General features: G+C 41.0%; 1 protein-coding gene across 1 annotated transcript in view; it reads right to left on the reverse strand.

The window, feature by feature from the left end:
• Window positions 1–11805: 11805 nt before the first annotated feature.
• Window positions 11806–15358, reverse strand: part of LOC137384307 (monocarboxylate transporter 4-like) — a 44616-nt gene continuing 41063 nt past the window's right edge. The window contains exon 5 of the mRNA XM_068058162.1: window positions 11806–15167. Within this exon, the coding sequence (XP_067914263.1) occupies window positions 14896–15167 (272 nt within the window). The 3' untranslated portion in view covers window positions 11806–14895. The remainder of the gene's footprint in view (window positions 15168–15358) is intronic.

Below are 15358 nucleotides of genomic sequence, written 5' to 3' on the forward strand. Positions count from 1 at the left end.
GATGGAAGCATCCAGATTCCCTACTGATCTGTGATGTATGATCACCTTAAGAGTGATGTCCCTTTAAGATCTTGGTATGCTAATGAGCTAAGTACCAGGATGTAGTCATGTGACTACAAGCCAGCATCAACTATAACACCCAGATGAAGGTTCTGTAAATAATTTGCTCTGTACTGTATATAATAGTTTAGCTGTAATAAACCTGTTATAGATCATCAACGAATTGGACTCCACACATCTCATTTATGTTGCATAGAACTCATTACAGTCTGTTGGAGGAATATGCCTGTTAATTGATGGACTCCTGCAGAAGAATACGACCCTGTTAATTTTGGTTTGGAGGATGGAGCACCCATGTCTAATGGGTGGTTCCTGCCCTAAAACTCTCTGCCTCTTTCCTCCTTTAAGACGCTCCTTAAAACCTGCCATTTTGACCAAGCTTTTGGTCACCTGCCTTAATAGCTTATGAGGTTTGGTGTCAAATTTTGTTTGATAATGTTCCTTTGAAGTGCTTACAGACATTTGATGTTAATGCAAGTTGGTATTGTTGGTCTAACATAAAGGCTCCTTCCATATTTCCTGGTTGTCTACTGGAAGGGGATGATTCATGTTCCCTGATGTTTTAGTGGAGGTAGATAGGGCTGTTGTAGAGAATACCTCCATGTTATCCCATGGTCCAGGGTAACACTCTCTTGCACTACTCCATGTCCTTTTTTACTTCATTTACAGGATCCAACTCTTGTTTTACAGCAACTCAAAATTAATTTGAATTCATCCAAATGCTCATTTCAGACCAAGCAGTACAGCAGAATGTTCCATTGCTCATTTAAGATTCTGCCCACAATTATGAGCTCCAACAATAATCAGATAGGGTAGTTTCATTGAGGGTAATGGGTTTAAAGGTTATAGGAGGCAATTTTAATCCTAACTGCCCGGTGGAAACCAGGCAGTTGGGCAGGTAAAATCACCCCAAAGCCACTGGGCACCAACTGATCACAATTTTAACCTGTTGAGTTGAGCAGGCAACGAGGAGACTTTTTTTTAACATACGCATGTCAGAACATGATGACATCATCAGATCCAACCCAATTTTAACTAAGCGGCTTGAGCACGAAGCAGCAGGCAGTTTCCAACAGGTATTGAAGAGGATTGGGTTCAGAAAAGGCAATTTTAAAACAAAACTGTTTTAACTTTTCTAATGGGGTTAGGAAGAGCAGCAGTGGGCATCCAGGCACCTAAACCACCAGCAAACAGCCCCCAGGCCAAACAATTTTCCACCACTTCACAGCTGGAACAGTTGGCAAGTCGGCCGGCAAGATTTAGATGAGTCCTGGCTGTTAAAATTGGTTGGGTCTCATTTTGTCACCAGCAGGCAGGCAGAATACTAATTTGCCAGCACAGTTACCGGCCAGAAAGCTGTTCACACCTAAATTCCAGGCCTATGTATTCAAACATGCTGAGCAACAGAAATTCATAGCCACTTTTCCACAGTATAATCCTCAGGCACAGTCTGTCCTGTCAGGTAAAGAGGGAAACCTGAAGGCTGAAATCACTCCAAATCACTCACACACAGAATTGTTGGGAGGGCAGCTGCTCACTCTTTGAGCTGGACATTATCCACAGTGTTGGGAGGTGGTGGAGTGGGGGCAGTGACGGACCAAAAACTGGGAGGGCATTTCAAAATACTTACAACTGGGTGCAAAAGTTTAAAATTCAGCAATTTATTCATGGCAGTGCAACGTCTCATTTATTCTTTTATTTTCTGCATGTGTGTTGTGCTTTTTCCTGATCATGAAACAATTTGTGTAACACACAGGGAGTGAAACGTTCTCTGTATCTATTGGATCGCAGTAGCATTGTAAAATATGACATGTAAAATATGACCTATGTGTCATCAGGGGAAGGCTGAGTCCATCTTCTTTGTTCGCTTGTGGTTGAGAAACTTTACTCCAGCTGCTAGAACAGCAAAGGAAATGCACTGACAAGTCATAAAAAAAGTGTCAATGTATGATTTACACACCGTAGGGGGATCTTTAATCGGAATTAAATTAGGAGTGGTACAGTTAACACACAATTCCCGTCACCGGGACGCACCCGCCCGACTCTTATATTTATGTAAATCAGGGTCCTATCACTTCCATAGCAATGAAACCGTAGTGAGCAAGGCAGCTGGAGATAAGATAATAGCCCTGATTTTTCAAGAATGGTAAATATGGGGTAGATCTGGTCCACACATCATGGCCCGAGCCAAACCTTTTGAATCAAGTCCTTTCCCCCTAAATTGAATAAGTCTCAGGCACAGGAAGTACTGTCTGTGTATTGGAAAATACTTTGAAGCTGTGGCCCTTAAAGAGCTGCAACCCACCCTTAACTGGGAAATTGTGCTGGGAATACAGAAGTGGAGAAATTGAACAGAATGACGCTGCAGAGATGTATGGGTATCACTTTTGTTTGTTGGTGCAGAACTAATTTTGAATCCACAACCTCTGGTCCATAAGAGTTAATGCACATTAAACATTTTACACACCATTTCCCTTTTTCACACTCTCCTCATTGTGGTAAAGTGGAATGGCATGTTTTCTTGCAGCTGCTGGTGATACTTGGGAACAACAAATACTCAGTATTCCAGTCCAGAGCCCTTTACTGATGTGAAGAGAACTTCTCAATACCATCAATAACTATGGATGCCAAAGACCGAGGCTAGAGATTTATGTGCAAACCGAATTCCTGGCAAAGCTGTGTCTGCGGAGCGTCAATACAATAGTTGGATATTTGCAGGGGCGTATAACTTAAGCATTAGAGCTTTAACACTACTGCGTGTGTCTTTTCTCCTTGATAGGTTGTCATGCCCATCTCTGCCTGATTGACAGTCTTGGTTTCCAGTCAAGTGGGGAGATGGCCGAGGTGGGAGGGGTTCAATCCCCGACCCGGAGGTCTTTGTATGGGGACCTGATAACGGGGTGCAACCCCTGCCCAGAAGCAGTGCTGTAAAGGCACTTACTTTCTCTCTGAAGCTGTCCTCTCTTTGTTTCAGCTGCAGGGACTCCCACTGCGAAGCAGGTTAAATCAGAGGTTACCAGCCTCATTCACACGTTTAAAATGCCTACCCCGCAAGTCCTGCCTCCATAAAAACTGGAAGTCAGTGGGCTAGAGCTGGCTTCCTGATGCGCTCGGAATTCTTCCCAATTTATACCCCCACCCAGCCACCCATGTTAAAATTTCCCCCCAATGTTTCTGTGGTCACATACCAGCCAAGCATTATTAAGGTTCAAATGGACGGAGGGGAGATAAATATAAGATTACATAGAACAAATGAGAGCAGGGGAAACATTTTGAATACGGGTGATCATGAGACTGTGGAATGCAATAGTGGAGTTAATGATTGAAGCTGAGTCCTGTCAACATTTAAGAATAGATTCGATAGGTGGTTGAAGGAAAGGGGGAATAAAGGAATACAGGGAACAAAGCAGACACATGGGATTAGGACTGCTGTTCCTGTGAATGATAAATTCCATCATGGACTGGTTGGGACAAATGGCTCTGTAACTCTACCTAGTTATATGATGCAGGTGCATACTGCAGATGGGGCAATGTCCCTGGTCTGTAATGGAAGAATGAAAGCTTTTTGTGATAACTTTTACTTCTACCATCAGAACTGTTCAGATGTTATCTATAGGTTCTCGTGCAGCAAAAGGAAGTCTGTCTTGTGAAGCAGAGGTAGCAAAGTCAGGTCTCCTCTGACTCCCGAATACATTCCAATGGGTCTCTAAATGCAGGTCCCAGGCATAAGGGATGTGTGCAGACTGAATGCCACAAATGCTGTTGCATTTGGTGGCCTCTCACGTCTCCATCTGAAGCATTCAGGATAGAACCTGGCAAAGAATGCCTATGCTCAGGCTTTTGTATGGTGCCATTTAATTGGCCTCAGAACCAAGAATACTGGCAGCAAAAATGAAAAGGTAGCATAATTTCCAGCAAAAGAAGCTAGTGCGTGAGGCAAAATGTAGTACGTAAACATCTCCAGAAATGTAAAAGATTTCCTATCATCAATAAATTTGCCTACTTTTAGAAAGCTTCTTGAAATAAATGCGTTACTTAAATGAGCCCTTTGCATAGCAGTAGCCTGGCCTTAATTTCACTTCTGAAACTGCTAGTCAGAACATTTGGTTGCAGGCCCAAGTTCCTGACCCATGCCCACTTTATTCAAGGCTCTGTCATCCACTAGCAGAGCATGGGAATATTATGGTTACTGTGTTCAAATGTCTTGCAAAAACTACCTTAAAAGTACTGAACACAGAGACAAGGTTTATATATATATTTTTATACAAATCTACCATGTATATGTAACTACAAAAAATAGTACTCAGAGCACTTCAAACTTCAAAAAATAGCAATACTTCAGCAAAGATAACAGAGTACGTCCATACAATCAGATAAAACAGTGAAAACCCAATAAGATCAAATCAAGGTGATAGAATGAAGCTGCAATCTGAATCAAGTTGTGAGCTTAATGGGTTTTGAGAATAACAGTGTCAACATCAATGTTTTTAGTACTGCTTCCAAAATACTTATTTATGGTCAAGCAGGCATTTGTAATTCCTGAACAAAGTGACACTATTTCTTGGTTATACATACATGCACACACATGCACACTGTAAATTCACAAGTTCCAGGTCTTATGATCATAAGGAGTAGTCTTCGTTCCAATATTTCATTAATTTGAAAAAATTCTGAGCCTGAGACAAACGGAGTTCACAAATGGATTCAACACAGTGCTCATCCAATCAGAATCACTGAGGTGAAATCATCATGTGGGTGTTTGATGCTCAATAAGAGCATGTAGACTTATTCTGAAATTTAGAAAGTATTTTTCTTTTTTTTGCATAGAAGCAATACCCTGCCCATCCCAATTTGTACCATATTACAGCTTTTGTTTCTTTTTACATTTGTTAATAAACACACAAAGGCTCTGGCTTGGAAATACCATATTGACACAGTAAATCACAACAAATCATTAAGACTCTGAGACATTGGCTCAAAGCACTAAAAGATCAGTCATTCTTAAGGTTTAACCATAAAGATATCAGAAATATATTTACACGATAAAACCCTTTAGAAACCAGATCCTCCTTTAAATTTGTCAGCCGGAACATGGCAAAGAATTGCTGCAAGAACAAGACACAGTTAGGTTGGCCATTAGTACATACAGTAATACTGATTCACTGACTTTACAGACAGACACTGAATTTGAAATGTTTGGTTAGTTACCTCCTTATAGTTGAGGTAAAAAGGCCAGCATCTGTGTTAATAACAATTACTCACACACGGTAAAACCTTGCATTATAAAAATACTTTGAACGGAATGAAAATCCCAAGTATTCCAACTGATTATTGACCAATTTTTCTGAATGAAATTTTCTAAAGTGCTGCTTCAACCCTTTGAGGACAGCATTCCCTTTGCAAATTTACACGTTTTCCATTGTCTCGTCTATGAGTATGTTAAAAAGTGGATTCTGCTTTTCCATATTTGCAAATCTTTTACTTTAAACTGGGCATCAGAAAAACAATAACCCATCAAAATGTGTTCACAGTTGATTTTGGATTAGCAGAATGAATGTGACACTTGTGTCACTGGGAGACTAGAGGGGAAGATTTCCTCTTTTCACCATTTCCTCCCCAAGATGCTGAGTTTTCCTGGGGTACAGTACCATGGAGCCATTATTCATGTAAAATGGTGGCCCGCATGCACAGACTGCGCGCCATCACACCGCGTAATCTAGCGCACGGCGGCTCATTTAAATATGCAAGATGGGCTGCCCCCTTCTCCCAATCATGTGGCAGGGGTGGCCTCAGCAGCCATGAACGGCATCAGCTGCCTCTGCTCAGGCACTGGTGCCATTTTTAAGGGGCTGCCGTACCTGCACAGACACTGCAGAACCCCGTTACCCTGCACCCACCCCCCCAAACACTGCACTGAAAATAAATGTCTGAGCCGTCCTCCCCCAATACACTGCAAATAAATGGTTGCCCCGTACAACCCCCCAAAACACTTAAATTGCCGGGTTGACCTCTCCCCTCCCCAATTGCACAAAGTGCAGATGTCATCTCTTCACCCACCACCCCACCCCCCACCGCCACACTAGAAATGTAGAGTTGACCCCGTTCCCGCCCCCACTACACTAAGAATCCTAAGATCCCCCCTTCGCCACCTCGGTGGCGCCAGCTTTCCCTGGACAGGAAAGTGAAGGCACGTGAGTGCCGCCCGTTGCACGGAAGATCCTGAACAGCCGGTAAGATCGCGGGGAATTGTATGTAAATATATTCATGACCTTTATTTAAATTTGGGTCCCTGAGCCTCGCCGCCACTGGGAAGATCAGGCCCGGCAATCCCGGTGTCGGGCTCCATGGTGGGCCGCTGCCACTACAATCTTCTGGCCTCCCACCCCGTCACTGATAACAACAAAATTCAGCCCATAGTTTCCTAGCAATGGTCACAGGACAATGACCAGCAGTGGGAATTTCTGGCTTCTTTTTCCCTTCCAGACCTTATGGGTGCAAAGACTAACAGTAGCCCCTAACTGCTGCCTGGCTGAGATCAGCCAACTCATATCTGATTATTGCTAACTTGTCACATTATTAATCACAATACTACGACACACAGTTTCTGTCTGTTTAGAAAAAAAGACCTGCACCTTATCTTGAAATGCAAATCATCTGATGTGGTGAACTTTCTTTCCATTTTCCTTATAAGGACGATGATGTGGAAAGTATGGGGGAGGTGTTTGAGCCAGAATTGACTGTGCACCACCCATCATGTCAACCCCTTAAAATATTGTTAAAAAGCTTTTCTTTTCAGACCAGAGCCTGTAGAATCCTCAGATATAAGAATTGCAATTCTGAAAAAATAACAACCAAAAACTGCTGACGGGTTTACAGACTTTTCTAGTCAATGGTCTAGCCTTACTGTACACATGCACACAGACAAAAACAAATACACTAAAGGTTACAATTCTCTAAACATTGATCTCCCTGGGGGCAGGACAGTCAAGGAGAGCTGTGGTACTCATCAGAGTAATAAGTTAACAGACTATTAATAAATAGAGGACTCTTTGAACCAGAATATATTAATGCATTCATTCTGTGACTTGTGCAGTACTTAAACTAAAATGCCCAGACATGACAACGGACTCCATGAAGTGAGATGTCAGTTTGGAGTGGGGTGCACCCACCCGCTCTTTCTATCAACCTCAATGGAATAGGCAATTGGGCAGGGCATACAACAGGCAGCCAATCTGCTAACATCGGTTTTGCAACCCCACTTCAGTTGAATTTCACCTCCCTGACGCCATTTCTGCATTGATATGTGCTCTCAGAATGACTTCTTATAGGCTACGAGTTGAACTGATTGAGAATCCATAAAACAAGCATAAATCGCAGGAACACTTACCCCTTCCTATTATGGCATAGCCCAAAACCAGTTTGAAATCAATAGGATTTTCAATCCATTGAATAGAAGAATCCTGTTGGATTTTGTTGGCAAAACTACATGGATTTTTTTTGGTAACAGGTATAAATCAGGGAAAGAAAATGCTCGGGGAGAAATTGATGAATTCAGTTAACGGAATGTTTTTACTAGGTTCACATAGAAAAGGGATGGTTATGAATGACAGTATGACAACAAAAACAATCAGAGGTATGTCAAAAACTAGCTTTCGACATCTTAAATATCCTATGAATATACCTCGTATTATAAGAACATGGTGAGAAAGGTTCAGGTAGTCCTCAAAGCGTGTAAGTGACACTCTGTGGGGTAGGTTTACAACTTACTGCCCAGCAGTAATCTGGCATTGCGGATCAGATGCCCGTTATAGAATGTGAAACCAATGGAAATATAAATTGGATGGTTTTGATAAGGGTAAGTTGCAAATCTAACCCTCATGCATTGATTCATTAGAGATAGCAATTAAGAATTATCCAAAATCAAATCTACCTTTTCTATTTGTAAAAAGTTTGCATGTAGGAGTTCTTAACAAGCTCCCTTTGGTTTTGGTAAAAATGCACTTTAAGTAAACGCAGGTTATATGTCAACTAGTAATGGTTTCCACAGGGGCACTGTATCAGACAAGCAGAGACAAAACAGTGAGTGTTTTCTTAACCTTGTCTGAGTGAGACCTTTCCAAGCTTTCATTTATTGTATCCCACCACTCATTTAGTCAAGCCTACAATAAGGTTACTGGCAATGCAGTAGTTTGGAAGAACTTAGTGCAATGGGGGTGAAATTCAACTTCAGCATGAGTGCAAAATGGAACATAGTGAATCAGCCATTGTACATTGAAGTTAACAGAAATGAAAAGCAGGCAGGGTATATAGTGGCCAGCGATTCATTCTCATCCGTCTTGTGCTCCACTAAAGTCGAAATTCACCCCAATAGAGTTCTTCCAGTTCAGAGATGTGTAGAATAGTAAAGATGTGAATATTTGATTATTTAAAGTCTTGAAATCTACAAACATTGAATGTCTGAAACAATCTTTTCTTCAGCACACCCAAGTTCAAAGTTATTAAGCTGATCCAGGCCCTTGCAGATTCTCACCCTCCAGCCTTTCCATGATGGGTTTAGACATAGTGCTTTAATTTGCACCTTTTGGTTAATTGGGAGTTTGTAGAGAGGTTTGAGGGTAATTTGGAATCTGTAAACCATAAAGTTCTTTTTCTACAAAGGAGTAAAAAGCATTTAATTACTAGGATTGCTATGCAAAATGAGTAAGTGTGAATTGAGGAGTTCAATATGGCTTTAATGGGTAAATTAATAACGTCTTTCATGTAAACAACACGATGATCTTATTGACTTCTCTGGTTAAGTATATGTTATGGATAATTGGGAGCAGTTAATACCTACAAAACCTGGGCAACAAATACTGGCTGGCCTTGCCAGCAATACTCACGACTCACAATAGAATTTTAAAAAACTTACCTCCGATTTTCACACTTTTCTCAACTTCTGTGTCAACCTCCCACGCTCCCCATTCCTGAATCAACATTTACAATAAAAGCTGCCTATGTAAACTTGTCTCACTTAATTACACACTTCCACCAGTTGAAGCAATATGACCCTCTCTACTTTGCATTTCCCAGCTCTTGATACTTCTTCAGAAGTCAGCAGATGGTTTTGTGACAGCCCTGCAGTCTTACTTCTGCAACTCAGTGAAGTGGTTTTAATATGAATTGAATCCAAAACTTCTTCCTTTTTAAATTGAGGGTAGAATTTCCCCATCCCTGCCAAAATTTTCTTTAGTGATGCAACAGCACCTACCTCCTCTGGCTACATGAGATCACCAGGCAGTGACCAGAGGTCCTTAGCCCCATCATCCTCACCTCCCAAAAACCAGGAGTAAGTAAATCATTACAGTATTGTCTGTCCCTTTAAATTTGTCAAACTGATACATGTTAACACACCTTTTTAATGACATTTAATTGCACAGTCTTAATTGAGACTAAGGTTTTATTCGGGCAACAGGGTCTCTACGTCCGGGAAAAGCAAAGCCAAGAACCTTGCGCCACCTCTTCTGTGGGAGGCCACCCGAATGAAGTGCCAATTAGGCACTTACTGAACAGCAGTGGGCCTTCCACGGGAGCAAAGACCCAAGTCCTGCCCTCTGAGAGCGGCTGGCCAATCAGAGGCTAGCAGCTCTTTCACTGAGCAGCAGCACCACGGAGGCAGTGACTGCTGTCGATGGAGTACCCACCCAAGGCCCAGGAACAGTGCTGGGCCCAGGCCACAGGTAGGCCAGGGCGGCAGGGGACTCACGGAGTTATGGTCGCAGTGGAAGGAGGTATAGGATGGTCGGTAGCAAGGGCGAGGGATGGCTCTCAGTGGCCCCACCCCCACCCCCATTCCTGATGCCAGGTCCCTTGTTCAGGCACAAAGGGAACCCCTGCCCCATGAGCAGGCAAGCAGCCTGCAAAGATTTATCTGCCGTGCTTCCCCTGTGGCAACAAGGCCACCCACTGCACGACTAATTGCGGCGGCTACGGGACAAGGCCCTTAATTGCCCAGTTAAGGGCCTCAATTGGCGGCAGGGCAGGAAGGCTGTTACAGGCCTTCTCCCCTGGACTATACACCCGGACTTAATTTTGACGGAGGCAGGAAGGTGGGTGGGGCTACCCCACCCCCATCACCATCCCACCCAATTATATGCTCTCCCTACCACCAAACCCACCACGGGGGAAGAGCATAAAATTCCCCCCGGTGGTCCATTTTATCCTGGTTTTCACCTTTTTAATGACATGTAATTGCAGAATCTTAATTATATAAAGTTTCAGATGGGATGGCCTAAATCTCAGGCCTAGGATATTTTAACTCCTGGGCCTCATTTGAACATTGCTCGTCCATTTCCCACTTGGAGAGGGTGCAGAGCAGCTCCCAGTAGGTGAAGATCGGGCAGCCCTGGCCGCCTGCAGGCTTCCAGGTAAGTGGTGGGAAAGGGGATTTGGGAATGAAGAGGAAGGGAAGTCCAAGATTTCCTTATGCAGCCTAGAAGAGTACACCTGCTCCTCCTGGCCCCACAAAGGAAAATTTTAAACTTACTTGAAGTCTTCCAACCTGCTCCTGCCTAGCAGGAAAGCTGCTGTCGCTCCCCCGCTCACACCAGTTCAAACTGCATCAGGGTCCTACAAATTTAATGCTGTTTTGTGCTTGCACCTCATCTGCCTACAAAACTCTGCAGGTTAAATGGAAATGGTCAGGATCTGAGCAGCTAAGTAACCTGCTCATTTTTAACTGCTCTGAAACCTGGTTTTCTATTCCAAGATTAGGGTTGAAATTGACCCTGTAATTTTTTTTAACTGGCTATTAATTTATACTTCCTCACATATGCAACTAACTCTTTGATTATCCCACTGCTCCAAACTGGTGAGTCAGCCATGTGTGTCAATTTGCACTTAAAGCAACACATAGCATATTCAGAATTTTTATGCTCAACAATGAAGTGATAATTCATTAGTCACATTAAAATCTTGTGTAAAGAATAATTTGCAGCTGTAGTTCTTTTAAGTGCTTTGGTTGTTTTGGGCAGCAATAAATTCACTATTGCCCTTAAAATATTGTATAACAATAGCCTTCAAATATGTAACTATTGCCTAGATTTTGTGGTTGTAGTGATGGCAAAACTGTCAGCATTTGCCGTCATTACAACTGTGAAACTGGCAGCAACTTCTGACTTCTGCGCATGCACAGTTAAATGTGGAAATCCAAAGTTGATGTCAGTGATTCCATGCAGAGGACAATCTTTAGCAATCATTTCACTTGATGTGAACTTCCAGTTTTACACTGTAATATTGCTGTAAGAAATTCTGATAAAGTTATGTCTTGTTAAATGAGCTGTAACAGGATTTTTAACAGGATTTATAACCACTCCTGAACAACCTCTTTGGCCCTGAAAACCTAATTTTATATTTCTGGAATGTCAAATTTTTACATAATGAAACATATTTCTTTAAAAGTATGTTTATAATATTTCAGCTTCTACTTTAATCCCATGTGTATGTCCCAAACTTTATTTCACTGTCTGTAAATTTCATAAAAAGTGAATGATAATCAGTACATTTTACTTTGGTACCAGAAACAAATTAACATTGGGAAAAGAGGAAATCCACACCACAAAGATCTTTGATCTAGTGATCTTTGTGGGATGCTTTCTTCGAAGTCAACGGTGAGCACCTATACTTTGATGCTGACCGTAAAATCCAGGCCTCGGTCTGAGTGATCTGATGCCAATGTTCCTTTGTCAGTTAAAAAAAAACAAGAAATAAAGTGAACAATTTTTATTCTTTATAAAACACAAAATTGAATAGATGTGAATCTTTTTAAATAGTAAACATAGTACCAACTAAAAATCATTCCATCTTATATTAAGCTCCTTCTTTGTAGGATGGATACTGTAATTTAACCGTAACACTAATTCACTTCTTCCATTACTTTCTGGAAGTAGTGACTCATGGAAGGGCACAATTCCACGGGTGCCAGCACTTTCCGATATCTCGTCGAAACAACTGTTCTTAATGTGTGAGTATGGACAGTGGATATTGTCAAGCTATATTGAGGCCATCACACCAAGCCCAATCTAATCCTTCCTAGATGTCTGCACACATGCACTTTCTAGTGTGAGCTGCTGGCTGACCAACCCCCACCCCCCCCCTCCTTACCCACTCCCTAGCCCAAAAGGTCAATTTTAATAACCCACCGCTGCCCTGGCAGAATCAGCTACCAACATAATCCAGCGATCCCCACAGAGCTTCTGAGGAAGTTACAAACAATAGCGTTAAAGAGGAAAGAGCCGGCATGATTATACTAACAGATGATAGACAGTCAATGAAGTTAACACAATGTTGTTGGCTTTGACCTGACAGTCAAACACATGGACAGAACTAAAGTCTGGTCATTGTAGCAGTAATACTTGGAAGAATCAAAAATATAATTATCTGTGCCGCATGGACTTTTGAAACGGTTAAAAAAAGTTGTCAATAGTACAAATGAAAGCCTTTGGACAACTTGGGACTATTTAAATCAACCCTTCTTCAAAATTATAAAAGATAGAATGGTGGAATGAAGGCACATGCCTTCAATGCTCCACGCTGTTACAATGCTGGTCTTAACTGTGGGGTGGGGGCGGGGGGGGGGGGGGGGGTGGAAATCAAGGACCTGGTTCCATTGTCTACCCTATTTTCATAACATTAATCCATTGTGTTTGCCTTATATATTACCAGAATATAAACAGTTTAACCAGTGTACAAGCAGGTTTTACAATAAATTCAACACTTTTTATTATGAAAGGTGATAGTCTAGTTGATTGAAAGAAGAGAATGGACATTTAATGGTAGGTAGTCATGGAAATATTAAAACTCCATATTAAACAGTTGAAATCTATAAACAAATATCAACTCCTCAGTCTTTCACATTGAAACTAATCTCTGAAATTCTACGTAAAGAGGTGCATTTTGGTTTTTAAAATCAGAGCCCAAAAATCTTGGTTTCTGGACCAGAATTAAAAGAATAAAATTAAAATGTAATATTTAACATGAACTCATGTAATTATATCTAAATGTCAATGAAGACTATATAGGTTCTTCAGAATTAAAATACTGAACATGAGTAAGGAGTTATTTTTGTTATGTTGCGCCATATTCAGAAGACCTCCACCAGCAACAAACCATGAGAGTGGACAAATTTATGGAGAAAACACAAGTTCTAAACACCACCTTAGGAGTTAAAAATGCCTCTTATTTTAATATGCAATGCGTTGAAAGTAATGCAAGTCTAACCATTTTTATTGGTTTGAGAATAGTGAAGCTATTTTTCAAATATCTATGGGTTAAACATCTGCATAAAAGCCCCCTTTAACATACCATTTTAATCTCACTAGGGATGCTTCTTTCAATCCATTTGTCACTTCTTTGACAATACACAATTCTCTATGTATATGGCCAGTAAGTTTTCAATACACAAGCAAGGTTGTATAAAACATTGGTTGTGACCAATGAACCAGATAGTGGGCCATTTCCTTTTCAGATTCATCATAAGCCATTTGGAAAGGATTTTCTGGGGTTTGGTCTATTTGATTCCATATTTAAACATGATCCAATCTCAGTGCCTGGATGCTGATAAGTTGGCCATGTTGAATTGTTGTAGGCATAAACTAGTGACCTTGGTAAATAAAATGGAAGGTCTAGTTAAGACTTATGTCGAAATCAAGGATACCCCAGAAAGAAACTCAAGTACCTATGCAAGAAAAAGCGGTCTTCTTTCCTGTTGAGAATAAAGTAATATCACAAAATCAATGTCTGTGTTTGACCAATAGTAGAAAGCACGAATCATCCTGTTTACTTGTTAATTTATGCAATTAAGCTAGAATTGCCTTTTCTGCCAGTATGGTGCAGTGTGTTCAAGCATCAGTATGCAGTTCTATAGTGAGACACTGGTTTGTGCTCCCCCTCTGCCAAATACACAATCTAGCAGGTCACTGTCGGGAGAAATCTTTTAAAAGGGGACTTTTTCACAGCCTCACGAGGAATCTATTTAAAGTCATTAGTCAGAGACTCCTAATTTGGTAAGAAACAGAAAGATTTTTTTTAATACAGTAAGAGAAATATCATTGGAAATAAAAAATCTTTTATGAGGATCAATCTTTTTTCTAGTATGTGTCTGCTTTGCGTATTAAATTCGATGAATCATAGTAGAATTATTCTTCAGTGGCAACAGGCCTATACCAACAACTAGCAGGTTTGATAAAATTAGTCTACTTTTATATTCAATACCTTTTAAGTTCACTACGTACTAGCAGTTTGGCTACCTTCTTAATTGTTGTTAAATTTGGACAATGGGCGATAGAACGTCAATGCATGTATTGTTAAGATGGAGCTGTAGCTGATGCTGGTGCAGATCTGCTTCCTTTGAAAAATATTTAACCCATGCTGGTCCACGATTAGTGAGCATTTGCCACTCCTATAAATTGTGGAAACCATCATTTGTGGCCAATGTCATAGCTGCAGGTGTACTGTTGTCACGAATGCTGATGTTAACTGAGAGTACTTTGTGCATCTAACCTCCTTCCCCATTCCCTTTTATGGAATCCCAATTCCATAGATTTGATTTTTCAGAATGTTCTTAACGCTCCTCTTGACTTTCAACAGATTACCTTACATTAAAAAAAACTTTTGTGAAAGACACAAATGAATGACAAATGCAAGGCAGCAAATTAAACAAAAATAAATCAAAAATATTCTTCACAATAAACTACTCTTACCATTATACATGGAGATTCCTCACATTTCTAAATAAATACACAAACTTGTTTCTCTTGACCTTTTGTAAACATTCTGTTTCTTCCTCCAGTGAAAGCTTCATACACTTGTTTCTGGTGTTGGTAAAATTTCACCATTTTTTTCTGTCTCATCTTTTAAGAATTGCTCCACCTCTATGGAATCCACAGCTTCCGGTTCATTTTGCTGCTCCCCTTCTTCCACATTTTCCTTTTGCTCTTTCACAGGTGGTTCAGTACTTTTAGGTATACAAAAATAGTTTCCAGTGGCCAATACCAACGCAGACAGGACTACTTCAGACCCAGCCAGATAAAAAACGTACTTGAAATTCTTTGTGAAGTCAAACAGCTTCCCTGTAACAGGTACAATATGGAAAGAAAATCAATATATTTATCTGTCACAATCCAACCATTATGTGAGTAGATAGCATCACCTCAGGCCAAAAAACTTATTACTTTGTTCACAGTTAAGGCAGATATCCTGGATCAAAGCTCATGTTGCCTGTAACTCCGAGCTGCAGACACAGTACAGCACTCTGCAAAGT

The sequence above is a fragment of the Heterodontus francisci genome, chromosome 26 (assembly GCF_036365525.1).
Source record: "Heterodontus francisci isolate sHetFra1 chromosome 26, sHetFra1.hap1, whole genome shotgun sequence".
Classification (NCBI taxonomy): domain Eukaryota; kingdom Metazoa; phylum Chordata; class Chondrichthyes; order Heterodontiformes; family Heterodontidae; genus Heterodontus; species Heterodontus francisci.